This window comes from Oncorhynchus masou, chromosome 14 (genome assembly GCF_036934945.1).
Source record: "Oncorhynchus masou masou isolate Uvic2021 chromosome 14, UVic_Omas_1.1, whole genome shotgun sequence".
Lineage (NCBI taxonomy): Eukaryota > Metazoa > Chordata > Actinopteri > Salmoniformes > Salmonidae > Oncorhynchus > Oncorhynchus masou.
The window spans coordinates 13,211,589-13,236,692 of record NC_088225.1 but is presented as its reverse complement, the minus strand read 5'-3'; the positions used below and the strand labels follow the sequence as shown (position 1 = coordinate 13,236,692).

General features: G+C 44.5%; 1 protein-coding gene across 3 annotated transcripts; it reads left to right on the top strand.

Annotated features, from left to right (window-relative positions):
* Window positions 1-1,786: 1,786 nt before the first annotated feature.
* LOC135554283 (prostaglandin E2 receptor EP1 subtype-like) lies at window positions 1,787-17,810 on the top strand. 3 transcript variants are annotated; one of them, XM_064986487.1, is made up of 3 exons: window positions 1,787-2,020; window positions 12,711-13,612; window positions 16,525-17,810. In XM_064986487.1, exons 2-3 carry the CDS (start codon window positions 12,755-12,757, stop codon window positions 16,795-16,797), a joined length of 1,131 nt encoding a protein of 376 aa, XP_064842559.1. In that variant the 5' UTR covers window positions 1,787-2,020; window positions 12,711-12,754; the 3' UTR covers window positions 16,798-17,810. The 3 variants fall into 3 exon arrangements, with proteins under 3 accessions (XP_064842559.1, XP_064842558.1, XP_064842560.1); XM_064986486.1 differs by lacking the exon at window positions 1,787-2,020 and adding an exon at window positions 7,805-7,944; XM_064986488.1 differs by lacking the exon at window positions 1,787-2,020 and adding an exon at window positions 7,951-8,097.
* The last annotated feature ends 7,294 nt before the right edge of the window (window positions 17,811-25,104 follow it).

The following is a 25,104-nucleotide window of genomic DNA, read 5'->3' as shown; positions in this document are numbered from 1 at the left end:
AGTAGTCGCCAACGTTCTGGAGCATGTCTTGAAAAGACTCCTGTCCTGCTTCAGAGAACAGGGTGGAACTTAGCATGGTATAGATCAGAATAAGAATTGACATGATAAAGGAAAGGCATCCATCATTCATGGAACATTGCTGTCGAATAGAAAACCAAAAAGAAGTCCATGCAGCATGACTAAGGTTATGTTTGATTTTACGCCTATATGTACAGTTACCAAGACCTATGCAAGCACAAGCTCTATAAAATGGCCTGACCTTATCTGGGCAATCACTCCATACAGACAGAATTAATTTAGGCCAAATGCTCTTCCTGCCTTCTGGGGCTCAGTCGAGAGCCTCAGGGACAGAGGTTTCTTTTCAATGTGCTAGTTTGGCTGGTTAGAAGAGACTTGTAACTTTTCAAAGCAATCATGCAACCCTAAGTACAGGGAAATGGAAATGGCTTCTGAAGAAACACGCACATGCTCCTAACTCCTGGGCTTCTGTTGATAAATGGGGGAAATCAGAAGGCTAATCTCAGTGCTCAGTTGCTGATTGCAGTTTTCATAGGCTGTTATTTCTTCCAATACGGGAGATGGGAGGAGGGAGGAAAGACACTTACATTGGAATTGATGACCCCTTCAACAGTGACTTCTAAACTTCCTGGCACATCTTGTATTATTCATCCTATCCTTAGGTCCTCCCTTCTAACTCTGTTTATCTTTCTCTGTGACAATGTGCTATCTTGGTGACAGACATAGACACCCTGAATCACCCTTCATTTATGAGCTGAATTATCATTCCAACAACTACAGAGTCACTGGATCCTTCTATGAATAGAACTTCAATAGAACTTCAACTTCTTCCCATTACTTCAAAGAGAAATATTTTAGTCACCCCTGACTTTCTGACCAGTTCTGCAGATCTAAACAGCACTCATCTCCTGGCATCCCACCCAGACAATGTTCTCCAGAAGCATCCAACCCTTCCCTCCACCGCCCCTCATTTCCAGACCCCACAACCACTTTGGCTCCCTGTCTTGGGCCCAGAATGGGAAGGCTTTTTTGTTGTTGTTGCGTGTGGTAAACCGACGGGTGGTTAGGGGAGCTTAAGTGCAACTGTCAGGAATCTGTGGGGAGGAGAAACAGCAGTCATTTGAGCTTTCTGTTAATTATGTCTCCAAGAAATGACTACAGCACCTCCTGCTCAATCCTATATCTCAAGTGGATAATTTGTGTCAAAAAAGGTGTTCTTTCAGATGACAGTATGCACTCGTTTAAATGCACACAAGAAGTTGAAGAGTCTACAGACATCATGGCCTGAATGTCACAGTGGACGCCCACTGAACTGCAGACTAAATGTCTGACTCATTTTCTTATCCAGGCACAGCAGAATCTTAATCAGATAGTTGAAATTCGGGTGAGAGGAAATCACAGTCATTTCTAGAGATAATTGTTGTTCCTTTTATCCCAAATCAAGGCGTTTCAGTGTCCGGGTCCAGATTGCATTGACCAAATTCCCCAAAGTGAGTGAGTATGAGTGGCATGAAGGTCCATGAGCCAGACATGCAGCTATAAAGTGTCTGTTGTCAAAGGGTCATGATTAATTTAGTTGATTAACCATATATTTTATCTGACACCATAAAGAGATACTGACACCATGAGATACTGCAACCATGGAGGCTCATCGAGCAGTGTCATACTTGACGGCCAAACTGCCTGTCTTTCTTCTGCCCTCAGGAAGTGGACATTGTGACACTCAGGAAGTGTTGTCACAACAGTATATTACTGGGTAAAATTGTGACAGTGCAAAAAGTGGAATATGACCTCACAGACTTAAAAGGGAATGAGATAAATTGGAGATTAAATACTTTCAAGACATATGGCTTAGTTCCAATGCTGCTCCGCTACCAGTTGGATCCCCAGGGCCAGAGATACTGTTGGACACTTGGGTGTTTCACTAAGCAATAGGACTTGTTCCACTGCTCGGTTTCTGTTTAACGATGAGATGCCATACTGCGTCGTCGCCAACAACCAGGTTAGTCATTCAGCTCCAAAACCTAAAACATGTGGCCCTGATCTTGGCCTTCTGCCTCTCAGTCTGAGGTCTTGAAATAAGGACAAGGCAGCGCTTCAGAGGACAAAATAAGTAATTCTGTGAAAAACACAGCCATGTTTATGATGTGTTTCTCTTACAAATGTGGAGTTACACCGCTTACATTACAAGTTTACAAGTTGTTTCTGATTTTGGCACAGCATATGAAAATAACTGTGTCAAGAGTGTTGATGTTGTGATAGCATTATGGTCCTGTACATCATACACATCACAGAGGCAAAACTCAAGTCCGCCTCTATTAGGGATTTGAGCCTCATGCCAAAAAATGACCGCACCTCTCAATGGTGAAACAGCAATCAAGGATCTGTGCCTGCAAGACCAAAATCCAAGGAAACATTTTTTGGTCCAATTTATTTCAATACCACTTCAAAAGCATTGAAGAACAATCTGAATCACTTTGACCATCCTCTCTTATATGTCTTATATGTTAGCAGGTTGAGGTCCTGAAAGAAACAGAGAGTTGCACTGCATGTATTAGTGGTTGGTGAATGGGACAGGGTGAGAGAAGTTAGGTTACAAGGCTTAGACGTGCTGTTGGAGGGCCCTGGGGTTATTGGTGCCAAATGGCAATCTTTTCATTTGCTAATTATGGTGAGAGATGGAACAATGGCGTCCACTACAAAACAAAGCAGTGGAAAATGTTGTCTGAGGCCCAGTAATTCAGACTACAGCATAACTTTATCCTAAACTGCTGGAGTAAAGTTACTGGGTCAAAAAGTGGCTTTGGGGCTTGTGGTTGACGACCACAAACATTGAAACCCGCAATGTTTCATAGGGTTCTCTGCTTAGGGTCCAATGTCAACAACGAAAAGCACCCAGTGGCGTTCCGAGGGTAACCTCTCAGTGATGATGGTCCTGGTAAATGTGTGATGCGATATCTGCCTTCGCTATTTTATTTATTTATTTTTTATTTCACCTTTATTTAACCAGGTAGGCAAGTTGAGAACAAGTTCTCATTTACAATTGCGACCTGGCCAAGATAAAGAAAAGCAGTTCGACACATACAACGACACAGAGTTACACATGGAGTAAAACAAACATACAGTCAATAATACAGTATAAACAAGTCTATATACGATGTGAGCAAATGAGGTGAGATAAGGGAGGTAAAGGCAAAAAAGGCCATGGTGGCAAATTAAATACAATATAGCAAGTAAAACACTGGAATGGTAGATTTGCAATGGAAGAATGTGCAAAGTAGAAATAAAAATAATGGGGTGCAAAGGAGCAAAATAAATTACATACAGTAGGGAAAGAGGTAGTTGTTTGGGCTAAATTATAGGTGGGCTATGTACAGGTGCAGTAATCTGTGAGCTGCTCTGACAGTTGGTGCTTAAAGCTAGTGAGGGAGATAAGAGTTTCCAGTTTCAGAGATTTTTGTAGTTTGTTCCAGTCATTGGCAGCAGAGAACAGGAAGGAGAGGCAAAACGGATTGCACTGTGATAGACTGCATCCAATTTGTTGAGTAGGGTATTGGAGGCTATTTTGTAAATGACATCGCCAAAGTCGATGGTCAGTTTTACAAGGGTATGTTTGGCAGCATGAGTGAAGGATGCTTTGTTGCGAAATAGGAAGCCAATTCTAGATTTAACTTTGGATTGGAGATGTTTGATATGGGTCTGGAAGGAGAGTTTACATTCTAACCAGACACCTAAGTATTTGTAGTTGTCCACGTATTCTAAGTCAGAGCCGTCCAGAGTAGTGATGTTGGACAGGCGGGTAGGTGCAGGTTGCGATCGGTTGAAGAGCATGCATTTCGTTTTACTTGTATTTAAGAGCAATTGGAGGCCACGGAAGGAGAGTTGTATGGCATTGAAGCTTGCCTGGAGGGTTGTTAACACAGTGTCCAAAGAAGGGCCAGAAGTATACAGAATGGTGTCGTCTGCGTAGAGGTGGATCAGAGACTCACCAGCAGCAAGAGCGACCTCCTTGATGTATACAGAGAAGAGAGTCGGTCCAAGAATTGAACCCTGTGGCACCCCCATAGAGACTGCCAGAGGTCCGGACAGCAGACTCTCCAATTTGACACACTGAACTCTATCAGAGAAGTAGTTGGTGAACCAGGCGAGGCAATCATTTGAGAAACCAAGGCTGTCGAGTCTGCCGATGAGGATGTGGTGATTGACAGAGTCGAAAGCCTTGGCCAGATCAATGAATACGGCTGCACAGTAATGTTTCTTATCGATGATGGTTAAGATATCGTATAGGACCTTGAGCGTGGCTGAGGTGCACCCATGACCAGCTCTGAAACCAGATTGCATAGCAGAGAAGGTATGGTGAGATTCGAAATGGTCGGTAATCTGTTTGTTGACTTGGCTTTCGAAGACCTTAGAAAGGCATGGTAGGATAGATATAGGTCTGTAGCAGTTTGGGTCAAGAGTGTCCCCCCCTTTGAAGAGGGGGATGACCGCAGCTGCTTTCCAATCTTTGGGAATCTCAGACAACACGAAAGAGAGGTTGAACAGGCTAGTAATAGGGGTGGCAACAATTTCGGCAGATAATTTTAGAAAGAAAGGGTCCAGATTGTCTAGCCCGGCTGATTTGTAGGGGTCCAGATTTTGCAGCTCTTTCAGAATATTAGCTGAACGGATTTGGGAGAAGGAGAAATGGGGAAGACTTGGGCGAGTTGCTGTGGGGGGGTGCAGTGCTGTTGACTGGGGTAGGAGTAGCCAGGTGGAAAGCATGGCCAGCCATGGAAAAATGCTTATTGAAATTCTCAATAATGGTGGATTTATCAGTGGTGACAATGTTTCCTATCTTCAGTGCAGTGGACAGCTGGGCCGAGGTGTTCTTATTCTCAATGGACTTTACAGTGTCCCAGAACTTTTTTGAGTTAGTGTTGCAGGAAGCAAATTTCTGCTTGAAAAAGCTATCAGATTCTGGCCTGCACCAAACAAATCCTCTCCTACCAGTCAAAGTCAAGCACTACCAGTGCCCAAGATGCTTTCTTTGCAAGTGTGCCAGCCAGTTCTAGTGCAAAGAAACATTAATTGGGACATAATACAGCAGAGCATTTGCTCAGTTGCAGTCAAGGCCCTGTCATATCAGATTTATCTGGGCTACCACCTAAAGAAAGTAAGGTAATAGCTGTTAGCCTTTTCCCACCTGTCTTTGCAGTCTCAGCTGTGGTAGTGGTGATTATGTTGCTCTAGCTGTGTAAATATAACATTAAACACCTAATAAGCACACCTTGTACTTGAACTAAAGTTTTTCTTGTACATTTTTGGAGTAGAGCACTTTTGCAGGGTGAAAAGGCCTCTGCTTTCTGCTCCCTCTCTTTCCACTACTCTTTCCTCCATGACCACAGAGTTAATACCCTGCCTATAAGGTGTTGATCTTAGCTGCCGTCCAGGTTCCATACTGATTTGACCTGTCAGTGTCTGGGCCTGATTAAGCCAAGCAAATAGCCTCACCTGTCTCTGATGTTGGTCTGTGAAGTGTGCTGGCTGGCTAGCGGACTCACACAACCTGATAGATTCCATTGCTTGCTTCATTAGGCTGTCAGTCAAGGACAATGTCTTTTTCTGTCTGATTTTGTAGTAGCTGAAAGAATATACTGTAGATTAAGATATCTTATATACCATAGACCTCTGCTGTTTTGACATAGGTGGCATATCAAAACCAAACTTTGTTTTCGGAATTCTGATTTGGTAGAAAAGGAATGGTTAATTGTTGATGAAAGGGACACGGGGTATCTAAGGCATTCCCCTGCTACTCAAAAAGAGCACACATAGTACTGTGTATAGGACTACGTCTGATGGTCTTATAGGTTCACTGTCAGCCCGTGGCTCATTATGAAATTATATTGTCCTTACTTGCTTATACACAGTAACATCTTGAAAAGGAAGTGTGATACATTGAAATGTAGAATATTTATTGGAGATGCTTTTTAATCCAAGACAAGGCTTAATCTCTGTCCCAGAAAATGTGTATTATGTGGCACCTTATGTTACTTATGTTACTATAATGTTGCTCAACATAACACCTGGCAGACATCTGTGACAGACATCTGTAAAATGTTATTATTTTCATTTTATTGAAAATATACTGTACTTTGCATACCTCTTCTTTACCATAATTCCCAAAAATGTTTTGCAGGAACATGAAAAGTTATTCAGGCTATGTTTTGATTACCAAGAGCATAACCAATCGGCTAGTAAATCCAGAAAATGTCATGTTTGTATACACTAAAGGTGCTTGGACCAACCACTTTGAATATTTTCACTCGAGGAATTGAATTCCTTTAATATAGATAGTATAGACATGATGGCTATTTGCATGTGGAAACTTGACTGCACCTTTAAATGGCAACTCCACAACTTTTGCCGACAGCACAATACCAGTGTCAACATACACTACATGACCAAAGTATGTGGTCACCTGCTCATCGAACAGGCTTCCCACTAGATGTTGTAACATTGCTGCGGGGACTTGCTTCCATTCAGCCACAAGAGCATTAGTGAGGTCGGCACTGATGTTGGGCGATGAGGCCTGGCTTGCAGTCGGCATTGCAATTCATCCCAAAGGTCTTCGATGGGGTTGAGGTCAGGGCTCTGTGCAGGCCAGTCAAGTTCTTCCACATCAACATCGACAAACAATTTTGTGCACAGCGGCATTGTCATGCTGAAACAGGAAAGGGCCTTCCCCAAACTGTTGCCACAAAGTTGGAAGCACAGAACAGTCTAGAATGCCATTGTATGGTGTAGTGTTAAGATTTCCCTTCACGAGCCCGTACCATGAAAAACAGCCTGGGATCATTATTCCTCTTCCACCAAACGTTACAGTTGGGACTACGCATTCGGACAAGTAGCTTTCTCCTGGCATCTGCCAAACCCAGATTCGTCCGTCGGACTGCCAGATGGTGAAGCTTGATTCATCACTCCAGAGAACGCGTTTCCACTGCTCCAGAGTACAATGGGGGAGAGTTTTACACCACTTCAGCCGACACTTGGCATTGTGCATGGTGATCTTAGGCTTGTGTGCAATTTTATACAGCTGTCAGCAACGGGTGTGGCTGAAATAGCCAAATCCACTAATTTTAAGGGGAGCCCACATACTTTTGTATATAAAGTGTATGTGAATAATTCTGCCCAGTGACATCATCAAAACTTCAAACATTTTAAAAACTGGGATATTCAAACACTATGAGATCTGCAGTGATTTGGGGAGCAAGAAAATCGAAACTAGATACAGGTTTTGAAATTCACATTTTTTAAACTTTTAATGCTACCCTGTGTTGTCACAGAGAAGCATTTTTAAAGACATTTCTTCCTATCTTTTTAACCACAAATCATAGAAACCCACTGTTTTCACATATGTAGACACTGGTTTGGTGCTGGAGATTATGAATATAAGGTTGAAAAGTGGCGGAATTGCCCTTTAATAACGCTGTTATAACAAAACATTTGTCAAACTCCTGCCAGCTGTTTTGTTTGAACACTGTAAGATACTGTACTTTGACATTACTTGATCTTAGGAAGTTATAGTTACATGTTAACGTGTAAAGTTGGTTGTTAAATAAAATGGCTGCCTTAATAGAATATCTAATTAGTTTCCAATAAGTTATTGAGTAGCACTCCCAGTTCCCTTTCACTGAACTGCTGTAATATGGATACATGCATTCCTCTCGCGGACTCAAGAAGCCCCGGGGCTGCGTCGACGCGGTACAAGTCTATAAAGAGGGCCGAGCAACGAAACACACGTTGAATAGTAAATGGTTGTCTGTGCAACCTTTTGGAGACTGGGTCTTGTTCTTGGTGACGGACTTCTCATGCGGTTGCTTGTTTTATTTTCTTTAGGAGAGAATGAGGCACTCCTCCGAATACATGACTTCACTATCAGCTCAGGTGAACCATTGTTGATAATAAGTAACATTCTCGTTGATGAATCTCTGAGTTTCAGGAACTTTTGAATTTCATGGTTCACTGTGAAATTATTTAACATCTGAAAACCAAAGGAATAAATCTGAATTTGTTTCTATGGATTCACTGTTTGGTCAGGTAATATCATTAATACTTATTTCACACCATTAATGATCTTCGGTTTGGAAAAATTAACTGCAATTTATCTTTTAGCTAGGTCTTTTTCATTTTCCGAAATTTGTACTATAAGAATGGCATAATCAAGTTACTGATTTACATCAAGTAGCCTATGCTGCCGAACGAGCTATGAACATAAATAAATTCCGTTTTGACAAGTAGCCAATGCTGCCGAACTAGCTATGAACATAAATCAATTCCGTTTTGACAATGCACACAGATCCCTTTTAATTTGGATATGGCAAATTAATTAAATAGAACATAAATCATTCAGGAAATTTACAATGATCAATTATTAGTATTTATTTTGCGAAATGGGTAAAAATAGGGGGAAAGAATTGTTTGCCTGGTCAAACGTTACACGCCATGTAGTTATTCGTTACATACACTGTTCATCTTAATAAGGTTTTTTAGAAGAACCATACATGCGTTTTGTTTTACCAATAGTGAGTGCACATGTACTGGGCTGAATTAGTATGGTTTCATTTCGATTTTAAACCTGCAAATGTTTTCAACTCTCTCATTCATCAATGTCTTCTGGTGCGTTCGTAAATTGCCTCCACTATGTCAGAGTGGCTATGTGTCGATTGTAAATTCAGAGCGTTGTCAGATTGTCTGTTCATAAATTCAGAGGCTTCGCTCTCGGAGTGTTCAGAGCGCACACTGGACGCTCTGGCCGAAGAGTAGGGTTGATCCGAGCGTTCTGACCTCACGACAGCAGTCAAGCACCAAAGCTAACTGGCTAAAGTTGGCTAGCTTGCTTGCTACTTCCAGACAAAAATTAGAGAACACCTCACTCTGACCATTTTACACTCGATTAGGCTGTTTTCGTGTTATCTAGAGCGTTAGTGACTGTAACTGTTCTGCTTGCAACAATTTAATAACGTTTTTTTGCCGACCTTCACTAACACCGGTCATATTCACCGGGTGTTGCACGTTCTTAAATTATTCAGTTATTCTGTGCTCTGGCACACTCAGACGAGAGTGCTCTGAAATCGGAGTAGATAGACAGAGTGAATTTACAAACGCACCCTTTTAAAATCATTTTTGTTTTAGATTAGAAACGTCAACGGAACAAGGACTGCAAATGCACCCTACAAAACTGTAGAAGCTATGTCATGTTTGGGCAGGTGCATTCCATTTGCGTGTGTGTGCGTGTGTGTGTGTGTGTTTCCCATGAACAATGGTATCTCTCTGCTACAAATCGCCATTGCTAGATCGATTCTGAGTAACTCATGAGAAAACACATTATACAGACTAGGCACAGTATAGGATTTTATGTATACCTAATTTTGGAAGAAGTGGTGTGACTCTGTTCTGTTATTATGTATTGAAGGGTGTGAAGAAGAAGGAAAAAAGTGATTTGATTGGCATCGTATAGCTACTGCATAGGGACTACGCCTATGGGTCTGCTATCATGATAGGGCCCCTTTCACAGAATGTGTGCTGTGTCACTGTCAGACACGGAGCACCTTTCACAAGAACTGCCTTGACTTGTCCTACATTCTCAGGTTGCAGAGTACCACGAGGGGGAAACTGTTTGGCCTTTGTCTACAATAGGCTATGTAAAGGACACTCGCTAGGTTTCCATTGAATGCCTGTCAATTGGCAACAGAATATTCTTAAATACGAATAAAAACAATAGCCTATGCGCATTTTCCCACCAGAGATGTGTTCCATCAAATGCATTTGTTGAGGGAAAAGTCAGTGCGTGAAGACGTAGTGCACCTTAAAACAACTTTTGCGGTTAATCTCCCATGTACCCGAATAAAAAATACAAGCTAAATGGGTTTCCATCGCATTTTCAACTCTACCGGTGGTTTTGTCCCCCCCCCCCCCCCAAAAATGGCTTTATATAGCGAATGTGCCCACTCTTGTCTTGGTATGTGTGCTCTAGCGAACAGCTCCCATAAAGGCCTACAGTCCGGCTGGACTACCCACATGATGCAATTATTTATGGAGAAGAGCGAGATTATTTTTATTTGTCAAATGGCAGCCAAGCATAATGATCATGTCACCAAAATAAGATATTTATTGGAAAGGAGCATCAAGTTCATCACCGTGCACATTCACCATGTGAAGTTCACCATAATTAATTTAATGTGTAGCCTAATGAACTGTATGCTAACTGTCATAAAAAGGTTAGATGGAAACCTGGTTAGTGTCCTTTAAATAGCCTATTGTAGACAAAGGCCAAACAGCTTCTCCCTCGTGGTACTCTGCAACCTGAGAATGTAGGACAAGTCAAGGCAGTTCTTGTGAAAGGTGCTCCGTCAAATCTAGACGGTGTCTGACAGTGACACAGCACACATTCTGTGAAAGGTGCCCTATCATGATAGCAGACCCATAGGCAGTAGCATAAGGATGACAATTGTGTGGTCCGACTCCGGAAAGCATACCGTTTTTTAGGCTACACGTTAAATCAATTATGATGAACTTCACAGGGTGGTGAAGGTGTAAAGTGATGAGCTTGATGCTCCTTTCCAATAAATATCTTATTTTGGTGACATGATCATGATGCTTGTCTGCCGTTTGACAAATACAAACAATCTCGCTCTTTTGTCGATAATAATCTCATTGTATAGCTCAATATCCGCCCTGCACTCAACTCGCCAATGCCAGTGGTACCAAAGTGGTAGCTACTCCGGTTCCATCCAAAGGAAACCGATTTTCATGAGAATATTCTAAAATCTGCATATGCACATTTTCCCACAAGAGATGTGTTTCCAGCAAATGTACTTTATGCGGATGAAAGGCTGTCTGTGATGAAGAAGTGTAGTGCACATAAAAATATTTTTTGCGGTTACATTCCCATGTACCGAACACAAAATACAAGTTAAATGTGTTTCCTTCGCATGTTCAACTCTACTGATGGTTATGTCACAGAAAATGTTACCAATTTATCTAGCTTATTTTGTTTTGTCCACATTTTGACATTTTAAGTCACTTTAAGCCATCAGACCGGTCATGACATTTTTTATCCAACTTAAATATACAGTGCATTTGGAATGTATTCAGACATATCCCTTGACTTTTTACAGTCTTATTCTAAAATAGATGAAAGAGTCCCCCCCCTCCTAAATCTACACACCATACCCCATAGAGACAAAGAAAAAACTGGATTTTAGAAATTGTTGCAAATTTATTAAAATAAGGGAAATATGACATTTACATAAGTATTAAGACCTTCAAGGACATTCAGAGACCTGTCCCGAAGCCACTCCTGCGTTGTCTTAGCTGTGTGCTTAGGGTCGTTGTCCTGCTGGAAGGTGAACCTTCACCCCAGTCTGAGGTCCTGAGCACTCTGGAGCAGGGTTTCATCAAGGATCTCTCTGTATTTTGCTCCGTTCATCTTTACCTTGATCCTGACTAGTCTCCCAGTCCCTGCAACTAAAAAACATCCCCATATCATGATGCTGCCACCACTGTGCTTCACCGTAGGGCTGGTGCCAGGTTTCCTCCAGACACTTGGTATTCAGGCCAAAGAGTTCAATCTTGGTTTCATCAGACCAGAGAATCTTGTTTCTCATGGTCTGAGAGTCTATAGGTGCCTTTTGACACCAGTGACTTCCACCTGGCCACTCTACCAGAAAGGCCTGATTGGTGGAGAGTTGCATAGATGCTTGTCCTTCTGGAAGGTTCTCCCATCTCCACAGAGGAACTCTGAAGCTCTGTCAGAGTGACCATAGAGTTCTTGGTCACCTCCCTGACCAAGGCTCTTCTCCCTCTATTGCTCAGTTTGACTAGGCAGCCAGCTCTAGGAAGAGTATTGGTGGTTCCAAGCTTCTTCCATTTTAGAATGATGGAGAACACTGTGTTCTTGGGGACCTTCAATGCTACAGACATGATTTGGTATCCTTCCCCAGATCTGTGCCTCGACACAATCCTGTCTCGGAGCTCTACTGACAATTCCTTCGACCTCATGGCTTGGTTTTTTCTCTGACATGCACTGTCAACTGTGGGACCTTATATAGACAGGTGTGTGCCTTTCCAAATCATGTCCATTCAATTGAATTTACCACAGGTGGACTCCAATCAAGTTGTAGAAACATCTCAAGGATGATCAATGGAAACAGGGTGAACCTGAGCTCAATTTGAGTCTCATAGCAAAGGGTCTGAATACTTACATAAATAAGGTATTTCTGTTTGTTTTTTAAAATAAATTAGCAAAAATTGCTTTGTCATTATGGGGTATTGTGTATAGATTGATGAGGAACATTTTGTATTAATCCATTTTAGAATAAGGCTGTAACATAACAAAATGTGGATAAAGTCAAGGGGTCTAAATATTTTCCAAATGCACCATACTTTTCTCGCATAATAAGGTTGGATGGAACCTGGTTTATGACGGAAAAAAATCCTTACATAATGCAGGATAAGATTTGTTATTGTTAAGTAATAACTGAATACTGAATGAGTTTTCTTTTCACCAGTAAAATTGGTATTTATTCTGTATCGTAGGCTATTGGTGAGTTCGCAAGTTAGGTTATGGTAGTCCTTTATATTAGTGAGGTTAGGAGTTCTTCCTGGTCAACCGGTCAGTGTATTAATCATAACACCTTTCCTATTTTCAGTGCCCTCCCACTCTGAGGACCCCGATGACTCCCAGAGGCCAGTGATGTTGGCCATGCAGCACTACAACTCCTCAGGCCTGGCTGCCCCGTATCTCCTCCCCAACCAGACTTGGTTGGCCATGGCCTGGAGGGCAAACATCACCACAGAGAGGCCCATGTCTCCCCCCAGTAACCCCACGGCAGCTGGCCTCTCCATGACCCTGGGCATCCTGTCCAACATTGTGGCCCTGGTCATCCTGGCGAAAGCCTATGCCCGCCTGCGCCGCCGCTCCAAGGCCACCTTCCTGCTCTTCGCCAGTTCCCTGGTGGCCACAGACTTTGCCGGCCACGTCATCCCCGGTGCCCTGGTGTTGAGGCTGTACTCAGCTGGGGCTGCGACTGGGCCTTTAGCTCGTCCTGCCACCGATGCCCCCTGCCAGTTCCTAGGAGGTTGCATGGTGTTCTTTGGCTTGTGCCCATTGTTCCTGGGCTGTGCCATGGCTGCTGAGCGCTGCCTGGGTGTCACACAGCCCCTGCTCCATGCCTCACTGGTCACCACGGCTCGGACCAAGATGGCACTGGCTCTCATCTGGCTGCTGGCTCTGTTTGTTGCCCTCCTGCCCTTCTTCAGGCTGGGGGCCTACACCTACCAGTACCCCGGGACCTGGTGCTTCATCAGGGTCCTGGGAGAGACTCAGGAGACGGACGTGGCCTTTGTCATGCTGTTCTCTGGACTGGGCCTGGCCTCTCTGACTGTGGCCCTGGTGTGTAATACCATCAGTGGGGTCACGCTGGTGCTTGCCAGACTGCGTAAGAAGTGTAAGACCTGCTACCGTCGCTCAGCCAAGTCCCACGACATTGAGATGGTGGCCCAGCTGGTGGGCATTATGATCACCTCTTGCATCTGTTGGAGCCCCCTGCTGGTAAGTTGAAAAAGTTCAGTTCACTGAAACAACTCTCCATGAATCAGGTTAGGGATCAAAACTGTCTTTATTGTGTTTCATTCTGGAATTAAGGTCTCTTTTCAACCCTTATCATGGAAATTCAGCGCTACCGCGTGATTGAAAGGCAATGCTCCCACGTTAGCGGCTACTGCATTCACGGTAAACGTTTCATATGTCTGCTCAATCGGAAAATCCCACATGAAAAAATACTAGTATACTATGATATAAATCAGGGCTCTCCAACACTGTTCCTGGAAAGCTGCCTTCCTGTAGGTTTTTGCTCCAATCCCAATCTAGGGCACCTGATTCTAATAAGTAGCTGGTTGATAAACTGAATCAGGTTAGTTACCACTGGAGTTGGAATGAAAACCTACGGAAATGTAGCTCTCCAGGAACAGGTTTGGAGAACCCTGGTATAAATACTATAGTATTCACTGTAGTGTTTTTTCAGACTTCACTGTAGTATTCACTGTAGTGCTTTTGCAGACATTCATGTAGTATTTACTACAGTGTTTTTGTTTTATTATTTTTGACATAGATGTAGAGGCTTTCTCCTTCATGAAACCTACTAAATGAGCACAATTTCCATAACCTGTAGTTAAATCAGTCAGCTTGAACTCTTAACAGATAATTCAGCTCTTCTGCTATTTTCTATTACCTGTAGGGAACATAATTTCTTCTATACTTGGCATGTAGGTTTCTCACTTATGGGTGGCACAAAGTGGGATTGGGGAGGGGAATGGGTAGAGTATATGCAAATTAAATACTGTCGTCTTTACTATAGTAAAAAAGGTTAGTGTTTGTGCGGACTGTGGTGTTTTTGCGGACATTACTGTAGTATTTACTACAGTGTTCTTTTGTGGATCATACTGTAATATTAACTGTAGTATTCTAAAGTATACGACAACATTCTACAGTAAGTACTACACATGATTGAGGGATACTACCGTGTGTAGTATAGTGTACAGTATACTACAGTTTACTATAGAATTCTATAGTAAACTGTAGTAGTTTTGCGCTTCAGCGATACAGATTGAATAGAGCTCTTAATCTTCATTCACTGAGATACTGAAATGGATTTGACTTCAACTATGGATACGAGAGTTAGAGCTCAATAACCTGAAATGATACGAGTCATCACCTACCAATGACCTGTGATAGGAATGACATACTCTTCTGAATGCTCATGCATCCCATTCTCGGGCTGTGTGAAAGTGCAATGGTGGTTTACCATCAAATAAGAATGTTGTACATCCAAACTTCAAGTAATCCTTATGAATAATAATAATGTTCATAATTGTTTGTTGCTTGGAGGAATATAAATATCCAAGATATTCTGACCTATAATTGTTTATTTATTTTTCCAATTTAACCCTTATTTTACCAGGTAAGTTGACTAAGAACACATTCTGATTTATAGCAACGACCTGGAAAAGAATTACAGGGGAGAAGAGGGGGGATGAATGAGCCAATTGGAAGCTTAAGAGACAAGCCCGTAGTGAGATGCAGGGTGGTAAAAGCATAAAATAATATTGTAAAAATTCTCAGCTAACAAAAGTAATTCAACCTCTCAGTAAATCTCCAAGATATTCTGCCCCATAAACTCAAAGGCCTGAAATAATATAGAAAATCTCTGCTAACAATCCAGTACTATTTCATCCTCTTTATGTACACCTTCTGAAATAGACACATTCAAGTTCCCAGTCACAAACACTATGATTCAGAATACTGCACCTAAAACAGATGGATAGACATGGTGCACTGCACTAAGGTGAATAAATAAATAGTCATGGTGGGCCCTTTCATTGACTAGATGGAATAAATGATAAATTATTTAAGGGAATGCCATTATGAAGGGCTTGAATAACACTGGCCTTGCTGGGCATCACCCTATTTCAGATTGGGTGACATTGAGAATGTTTGTCACGCCCTGACCATAGAGAGTCCTCGGTTCTCTATGGTGTTTAGGTCAGAGCGTGACTAGGGGGGTGTTCTAGTCATTTATTTTCTATGTTGCTGGTTTGTATGGTTCCCAATTAGAGGCAGCTGGTAATCGTTGCCTCTAATTGGGGATCATATTTAGGAAGCCCTTTATCCCACCTGCTTTGTGGGATATTGTTTTGTTGAGTGCTGAGGTGTGCTGAGGTGTGCTGAGGTGTGCTGAGGTGTGCTGAGGTGTGCTGAGGTGTGCTGAGGTGTGCTGAGGTGTGCGCTGTTAGTCACGTTCCTTATATGTTTATTGTTTTTGTTTCACGGTAATAAATATGTGGAACCCAACACGCTGCGCATTGGTCCGTCATTCATAACGATCGTGACAATGTTACAGCTTCTCTCCTTTTCCAGTCTTCTGGGAAAAAGCAATATTAGTCAACTAAAATAATTTCATACGAACACGTGATTTTTATCATGGAGATTGTTTTTTACAATTCCAATACTAAGAAGTTTGCATAAACTGTTAATATGTCAAATCAATTATTCAAGTCCAATATAAAAGTAACCATTCCTTTTGACACAAACTGTGAGGAGTGAAAGAAGACAGACTATAAACCATGCTTCACTTAGAATAGCCTTGAGCTTTTAAATCTCTTAATAAGCTGTGGCCAATTGTTATAAAAATTGTAAATACAATTTATCAGGCTACAATTTTGATTTTAGAGCCTGTGATTTCTAACATCAATAAAACTATTCATAGGAACACGTTGTGAAGATGCATTTTGACTGCTCCATTTATGTGTTTTTTTGTTAATATGTGGCATTCTACAGTGTTAGGTCATGTAGATAAATTACTAGCAGTGTATGCAGATTGATGCAAACTTATATACACCGGCTGAACATCTCTATATCCTGCACAACCCCTGTAAAACTAACCCAGGTATCTGTGTTCCTTGCAGATCTTTGGCCTGATGTCAGTCACACGGTCCTACAGCGGTTCCATAGGCAGTGACCAGGACACATACAGGAGGTTGATGGTGATGGGCGTCCGGCTGGCCTCCTGGAACCAGATCCTGGACCCCTGGGTCTACATCCTGCTGCGCCGGGCCGTGCTGAGGAAGATCTACCGCATCACAAAGAGCCGGGCCAGCTTCAAGAACAGCACCTTCCGCCATTGGGACATCAGCTCCTTCCAGAACTCTGAGAAAATAAACACTGTCAACAGGATCTGAGGAAGAAGAAAAGACACAGATAGAAAGAAACATCTTATCAAAGTCCTTTGTTGTCCTGGGTGCTTTATTTGCCACCCAACCCAACATGCTGGATTGAGGAGAAGACTGAACATCCAGCAGTAGGATCTAACAGCAGTGTTGGTTTATCACACAAAAGGAAATACCTATTGTCTATAAGACCTATATTCCTTTATTGAGAACTGTGTGGGTCTGCCTGACTGTGAAAGTCTATGGGGTTTGGGATTGAAATCATCATCCTCCAGATCTTGGATCTCTTTCAGATTCATTTGATTGGCCAGTAAGACCTGCTTTTGACTGACTGTGGTGTGGAGAAGTCTCATCCTTTTATGGGAAACAGACAAGCCAGACTATACTCAAAGAAATTAAATGTCATAAACGGATTTATAACAGAAAAATCTGACCAAGTAAGGACAGTATGCCTCACCTGGATACTGGAGACATAGCACAGATAATTCTGCCCAAGAAAAAAGGTTTGTTGTAAAAGTGTCTGGCAGGTGATGCTTTCTCTGTGTACATAACAGTACATGAAATGAAGCTGCCTATAAGATCTCAACAACAAACATCTCAAATTGTGTGTGTGTGTGTGTGTGTGTGTGTGTGTGTGTGTGTGTGTGTGTGTGTGTGTGTGTGTGTGTGTGTGTGTGTGTGTGTGTGTGTGTGTGTGTGTGTGTGTGTGTGTGTGTGTGTGTTACTGTCAGTGTTTTTTGGAGTTCATACTTTGTTTGTTTGTGGAAATGTCAAAGTGCACTTTGACACATCATGAAGTCAGTGGCACTATGCCAAAGCAAAGTAAAGGCTGTGCTTTTACCTGTGCTTGAAGATGTGAACGACATACAGTATGTGTCAAACTTGTAATGCTATTAATGTGTGAATTGTGTGTATGTATTTATTGCTTATATTGTTTTCCCAATTGTCTGGGGACCTAAATGAAGCTAAGTGTTGCAAAAGCTATAGAATTGAATGTTGTCTAATAAAGTTTATGTTGCCTGTTACCCCGTCACACAGGAGGTCTTTTGCCTTTTGATAGGCCGTCATTGTAAATAATAATTTGTTCTTAACTGACTTGCCTAGTTATATAAAGGTTAAATCAAAATAAAATAAAATAAACCACAAAATGGCCTGTCAGGGTCATAGCACCATGGTGCTAATCCCAGGAGAGAACAGAGGTGTGGAAAATATCCTCTGACAGGAGGAAGTAGTACAGAAATGATCTCAGTATAGGTATGAATTGATACAAGTTTTCATTACTCCTTCAATTGCAATGGTTGTAATGAATGTTAATTATTACTGAGTAAAGTGGTCTGTAATGGTTCATATTGATGAACTACCACAAATAATTTCCTACAATACATTCAATGTCTTACAATTGCATACATCTTCTCTGGGGTCTATGGAATTCTATGAACTCAATAAGAAATTTGAAAATAAGACAGCTCTACATCACAGTTTCTCTTGAAAATGCAGAAACACAAAGGAATTTGAACAGTTTGTCACACCGGGCCAAATCCCCCCCCCCAAGAGCTGCAGAGAAATCCAGAAAAATACAACAAACTTTCCTATAGTCTCCTAATCTACATTTTATCTTCATCATGGAAATGAATATTTATTAGTTTCAAGGACTGTTCCGGAAGCACCAGCATACTTGCTAATCTGATTCTAGGCTCATTTATAGGGATATTGTCTGAGACAGATATGAAAACAACAAGCAGTCTATTAATGGCTCAAGGTTTAGGTTTGTTTGTATGGTAGTAGGTAACAGTACAAAAGACATTGACACAAGTACACAAATGGAGTCTTAGATCTTTGCTCCTTTCTAAAGTGCAACAGTGCTTTTACAGGATTAGATATGTTGCTGACAGTTATACAAAACCGACAAAAAACAATTACAATGTGTCACGCCCTGACCGTAGAGATCCTTTAATTCTCTATGTTTGTTTGGTCAGGGTGTGACTCGGGTGGGAAAGTCTATGCTTTCTGGTTCTTTGTTTTTGGACAGGTATGATTCTCAACCAGGGACATCTGTCTATCGTTGTCTCTTATTGGGAATCATACTTAGGCAGCCTATTTCCCTTTTCTCATTTGTGGGTTGTTGTCTTTGTAAGTGGCAGGTATAGCCTTACAGAGCTTCACGTTCGTTTTGTTGTTTATTGTTTTGTTGGCGACATTTAAAATAAAATAATGTACGCTAACAACGCTGCACCTTGGTCCGGTCATTTCCTTCATGACGATTGTGGCAGAACAACCCACCATAAGCGGACCAAGCAGCGAGGCCAGGAAGGGCAGGCAGAGTGGAGGATATCATGGACCTGGGAGGAGGTGATGTCAGGACACGAGAACCTGCCGTGGAAGCAGGCAGAGACAGCGAGGAAGGCGGAAGCAGAGAGAAAGGGGGACCAGCGTTACACAGGGTCGCGGCTGGCAAGGAAGACAGGGAATCCAGGAAGACAGGGGGCACACAGGGAGGTTGACGGAGCTAACTCCCCGTGCTCACGGTAGAGGGTGTGGTACTGGTCAGGCACCGTGTTATGCAGTGAAGCGCACGGTGTCTCCAGTGCGCTTTCACAGCCCGGTGCATGTGTGTTGTGCTAGAGTGGGCATCCAGCCAGGACGGATTGTGCCAGCATAGCGCTCCTGGTCTCCGGTGCGCCTCTTCGGCCCAGGGTATCCTGCGCCGGCTCTGCGCACTGTGTCTCCGGTGCGCTATCACAGCCCAGTGCGTCCTGTGCCTGCGCTCCGCACGTGCAGGGCCAAAGTGGTCATTCAGCCAAGACGAGTGGTGCCAGCTTTAAGCACCAGATCTCCAGTGCTCCCCTAATAGCCCGGTTCGACCTGTGCCTGCTCCACAGACCTGGCCTCAAGTATGTCTCCCCAGCCTGGTGAGTCCTTTGCCTGCTTCAAGAACCAGGCCTCCAGTATGTCTCCGCAGCCTGGTGAGTCCTGTGCCTGCTCCCAGAACCAGGCCTCCAGTATGTCTCCCCAGCCTGGTAGGTCCTGTGCCTGCTCCACAGGCTAGTCCGGGGCCTGCAGTGAGGGTCCCCAGTCCGGGGCCTGCGGCGAGGTTCCCCAGTCCAGGGCCTGTGCCGAGGGTCCCCAGTCCGGGGTCTGCGGCGAGGGTTCCCAGTCCGGGCATGCGACGAAGGTCCCCAGTCCGGGGCCTGCTGCGAGGGTCCCCGGTCCGGGGCCTGTGGCGAGGGTCTCCTGTCTGGGGCCTGCAGAGAGTGTCCCCAGTCCGGGGTCGGCGACGAGGGCCCCCGCACCAGAGGCGCCACCAAAGTGGGGGGAACCAGAGGTGGAGCGGGGTCTGCGGCCCGCACCAGAGCCGCCACCAAGATAGATGCCCACCCGGACCCTCCCCTATAGTGTCAGGTTTGCGGCCGGAGTCCACACCTTTGGGGGGGGGGTAATTTTTGGCGAAATTTAAAATGTACGCTTACCACGCTGCACCTTGGTCCGGTCATTTCCTTGACGGCGATCGTGAAACAATGCTTCTTCGTGAAAGAAAAGAAAGATCACTTAGCCACTGCATTCAAACATAAACAGTAAATATTTTAGAAACACATATATAATGAACAAAATTATAAAAGCAACATTGAAAGTGTTGGTCCCATGTTTCATGAGCGGAAATAAAAGATCACATAAGTGTTCCATATGCACAAAAAGCGAATTTCTCTCAAATTTTGTGCATAAATTTGTTTACATCCCTGTTAGTGAGTGCTTCTCCTTCGCCAAGATAATACATCCACCTGACAGGTCTAGAAAACAAGAAGCTGATAAAACAGCATGATCATTATGATCATGATCAGCCTCGAACCCAGGACCTGTGTGTACCTAACTGACCCGCTCTGCCATTTACCTGATCAACACTGTGATTTCTTTATGCCTCACTCTAATGTCAATATGCCTTGTCTACTGCTGTCCTGGCTAGTTTTTTTGTTTTATTTCACTTTAGAGCCCTCAGTCCCGCTCAAAATGCCTTAGATAGCTCTTTCGTCCCACCCCACACAGATGCGGAGACCTGATCTACGTTAATTGACTCCTCCAGAGACGAAACCTCTCTCATCATCAAGCAACGCATAGGTTTACCTCCACTGAACTCACATCCTACCATACCATTGTCTGTACATTATGCCTTGAATCTATTCTACCACTCCCAGGAATCTGATCCTTTTATTCTCTGTCCCCAACGCACTAGAAGACCAGTTTTTATACCCTTATCCTACTCCTTCTCTGTTCCTCTGGTGATGTAGAGGTTAACCCAGGCCCTGTAGCCCCCAGTTCCACGCCTATTCCCCAGGCGCTATCATTTGTTGACTTCTGTAACCGTAAAAGCCTTGGTTTCATACATGTTAACATCAGAAACCTCCTCCCTAAGTTGATTTGTTTCACTGGTTTAGCACACTCCGCCAACCCTGATGTCCTAGCCGTGTCTAAATCCTGGCTTAGGAAGGTCACCAAAAATTCTGAAATTTCCATCCCCAACTACAACATTTTCCGCCAAGATAGAACTACCGAAGTTGCAATCCACTGCAGAGACAGCCTGCAGAGTTCTGTCATGCTATCCAGGTCTGTGCCCAAACAGTTCGAGCTTCTACTTTTAAAAATGTACCTTTCCAGAAATAAGTCTCTCACTGTTGTTACAGACCCCCCTCAGCCCCCAGCTGTGCCCTGGACACCATACGTGAATTAATTGTCCCCCATTTATCTTCAGAGTTTGTGCTATTCAAACAACCACCCCTCATCACTATCAAACGCTCCCTAAAACTCTTCAACGAGCAGGTGTCATGTCTTGTTATGTCTGTTCCTGTCCTTTCTCTTCATTCTCTCTCTCTGCTGGTCTTTTTAGGTTACCTTCTCTGTCTCTCATCCCTCAGCTGTTCTTCATTTCCCCTAACTAGCTCATTCTCTCTTTCCCCACCTGTTCTCTCTTCCCCCTCTGATTAGGTCTCTATTTCTTTCTCTGTTCCTGCTACTTTCAGTGTCTGATTCTTGTTTGTGTTTTTTGATGCCAGAAGCAAGCTGTCGTCTCGTTTGCTTCCACCTTGTCCTGTCCTGTCGGAGTCTGCATGGCAGGTGCAACCTGCATTATACTACGTTCTTTTGTTCCATTGACTACGTTGGAAGAGGATTTATGCCATTCCTGTTTTTTATTAAAGAACTCTGTTTTCTGTTAAAACCGCGTTTGGGTCTTCACTCAAGTTCATAACAGAAGAATCAGACCCCCAGGGCCTTGTTCGCTTTAGATGGTAGTTCTCTCCCCAAGATTCAGCGTGAGACGCTGCCTTTAACCCTCACTGTCTCTGGTAATCATAGCGAAACCATTTCTTTTTTAATTTTTCGTTCACCTTTTACACCTGTTGTTTTGGGTCATCCCTGGCTAGTGCGCCATAACCCTTCTATTAATTGGTCTAGTAATACTATCCTATCCTGGAATGTTTCTTGTCATGTAACCTGTTTAATGTCTGCTATCCCTCCTGTTTCCTCTGTCTCTTCTTCACAGGAGGAGCCTGGCGATTTGACAGGGGTGCCGGAGGAGTATCACGATCTGCGCACGGTGTTCAGTCGTTCCAAGGCCACTTCTCTCCCTCCACACCGGTCGTATGACTGTAGTATTGATCTCCTTCCGGGAACTACTCCCCCGGGGTAGATTATACTCTCTGTCGGCTCCCGAACGTAAGGCTCTCGAGGATTATTTGTCGGTTTCGCTCGACGCCGGTACCATAGTCTCCTCCTCCTCCCCCGCCGGCGCGGGGTTCTTTTGTTCAGAAGAAGGACGGGTCCCTGCGCCCATGCGTGGATTATCGAGGGCTGAATGACATAACAGTTAAGAATCGTTATCCGCTTCCTCTTATGTCTTCAGCCTTCGAGATCCTGCAGGGAGCCAGGTTTTTCACCAAATTGGACCTTCGTAACGCCTACCATCTCGTGCGCATCAGGGAGGGGACGAGTGGAAGACGGCGTTTAACACTCCGTTAGGGCACTTTGAATACCGGGTTCTTCCTTTCGGCCTCGTTAACGCTCCAGCTGTCTTTCAGGCACTAGTTAACGACGTCCTGAGAGACATGCTGAACATTTTTGTTTTCGTTTACATGGACGATATCCTGATTTTTTCACCGTCTCTCTCGATTCATGTTCAGCACGTGCGACGCGTCCTCCAGCGCCTTTTGGAGAACTGTCTTTATGTGAAGGCTGAGAAGTGCACTTTTCATGCCGCCTCTGTCCCTTTTCTCGGTTCCGTTATTTCCGCTGAGGGCATTAAGATGGATCCCGCTAAGGTCCAGGCTGTCATTGATTGGCCCGTTCCTAAGTCACGCGTCGAGCTGCAGCGCTTTCTGGGCTTCGCTAATTTCTACCGTCGTTTCATCCGTAATTTCGGTCAGGTGGCAGCTCCTCTCACAGCCCTTACTTCTGTTAAGACGTGCTTTAAGTGGTCCGTTTCCGCCCAGGGAGCTTTTGATCTTCTTAAGAATCGTTTTACTTCCGCACCTATTCTTGTTACACCTGACATCTCTAGACAGTTTGTTGTTGAGGTTGACGCGTCAGAGGTGGGCGTGGGAGCTATTCTTTCTCAGCGCTCTCTCTCTGACGGCAAGGTCCATCCTTGCGCGTTTTTTTCTCATCGCTTATCGCCGTCAGAACGTAACTATGATGTTGGTAATCGCGAACTGCTCGCCATCCGCTTAGCCCTAGGCGAATGGCGACAGTGGTTGGAGGGGCGACCGTTCCTTTTGTCGTTTGGACTGACCATAGGAACCTTGAGTACATCCGTTCAGCCAAACGACTTAATGCGCGTCAGGCTCGTTGGGCTCTGTTTTTCGCTCGTTTCGAGTTTGTTATTTCTTATCGTCCGGGCTCAAAAAACACCAAACCTGATGCTTTATCTCGTCTCTTCAGTTCTTCTGAGGTCTCCACCGACCCCGATGGGATTCTCCCTGAGGGCGTGTTGTCGGGTTGACTGTCTGGGGAATTGAGAGGCAGGTAAAGCAAGCACTCGCTCACACTCCGTCGCCGCGAGCTTGCCCTAGGAACCTTCTGTTCGTTCCCGTTCCTACTCGTCCGGCCGTTCTTCAGTGGGCCCACTCTGCCAAGTTAGCCGGCCACCCCGGCGTTCGGGGTACGCTCGCTTCCATTCGCCAGCGTTTCTGGTGGCCCACTCGGGAACGTGACGCGCGTCGATTTGTCGCCGCTTGTTCGGTCTGCGCGCAGACTAAATCTGGGAACTCTCCTCCTGCCGGCCGTCTCAGACCGCTTCCCATTCCCTCTCGACCGTGGTCTCACATCGCTTTAGATTTTATCACCGGACTGCCTTCATCAGCGGGGAGGACAGTTATTCTTACGGTTGTCGATAGATTCTCTAAGGCGGCTCATTTCATTCCTCTCGATAAGCTCCCTTCTGCTAAGGAGACGGCTCAGATCATTATCGAGAATGTTTTCCGAATTCATGGCCTTCCGTCTGACGTCGTTTCCGACAGAGGCCCGCAGTTCACGTCTCAATTTTGGAGGGAGTTTTGCCGTTTGATTGGGGCTTCCGTCAGTCTCTCGTCCGGCTTTCATCCCCAGTCTAACGGTCAAGCCGAACGGGCCAATCAGACTGTTGGTCGCATTTTTACGCAGTCTTTCTTTTCGTAACCCTGCGTCTTGGTCAGAACAGCTCCCCTGGGCAGAGTACGCCCACAACTCGCTTCCCTCGTCTGCTACCGGTCTATCCCCTTTTCAGTGTAGCCTCGGGTACCAGCCTCCGCTGTTCTCATCTCAGCTCGCCGAGTCCTGCGTCCCCTCCGCTCAGGCTTTTGTCCAGCGTTGCGAGCGCACCTGGAAGGGGTCAGGTCGGCACTTTGCCGTAATAGGGCGCAGACTGTGAGGGCCGCTAATAAAGCGTAGGACCAAGAGTCCTAGATATTGTTGCGGTCAGAGAGTATGGCTCTCCACTCAGAACCTTCCCCTTAAGACAGCTTCTCGCAAGTTGGCCCCGCGGTTCATTGGTCCGTTCCGTATTTCCCAGGTCATTAATCCTGTCGCTGTGCGACTTCTTCTCCAGCGCTATCTTCGTCGCGTTCACCCGGTCTTCCATGTCTCCTGTGTTAAGCCCGTTCTTCGCGCCCCCGCTCGTCCCTCCCCCCCCATCCTTGTCGAGGCGCACCCATCTACAGGGTTCGTAAGATTTTGGACATGCGCCCTCGGGGCCGTGGTCATCAGTACCTAGTGGATTGGGAGGGGTACGGTCCTGAGGAGAGGAGTTGGGTTCCCTCTCGGGACGTGCTGGACCGTTCGCTGATCGATGATTTCCTC

Bases quoted from the DNA above. Each gene is read 5' to 3' on its own strand.
- LOC135554283 (XM_064986486.1), top strand. From the start codon at position 7,812: ATGGTTGTCTGTGCAACCTTTTGGAGACTGGGTCTTGTTCTTGGTGAC. The intron at 7,945-12,710 runs GTGAACCATTGT...TCCTATTTTCAG, and splicing joins TGACTTCACTATCAGCTCAG to TGCCCTCCCACTCTGAGGAC. The intron at 13,613-16,524 runs GTAAGTTGAAAA...TGTTCCTTGCAG, and splicing joins TCTGTTGGAGCCCCCTGCTG to ATCTTTGGCCTGATGTCAGT.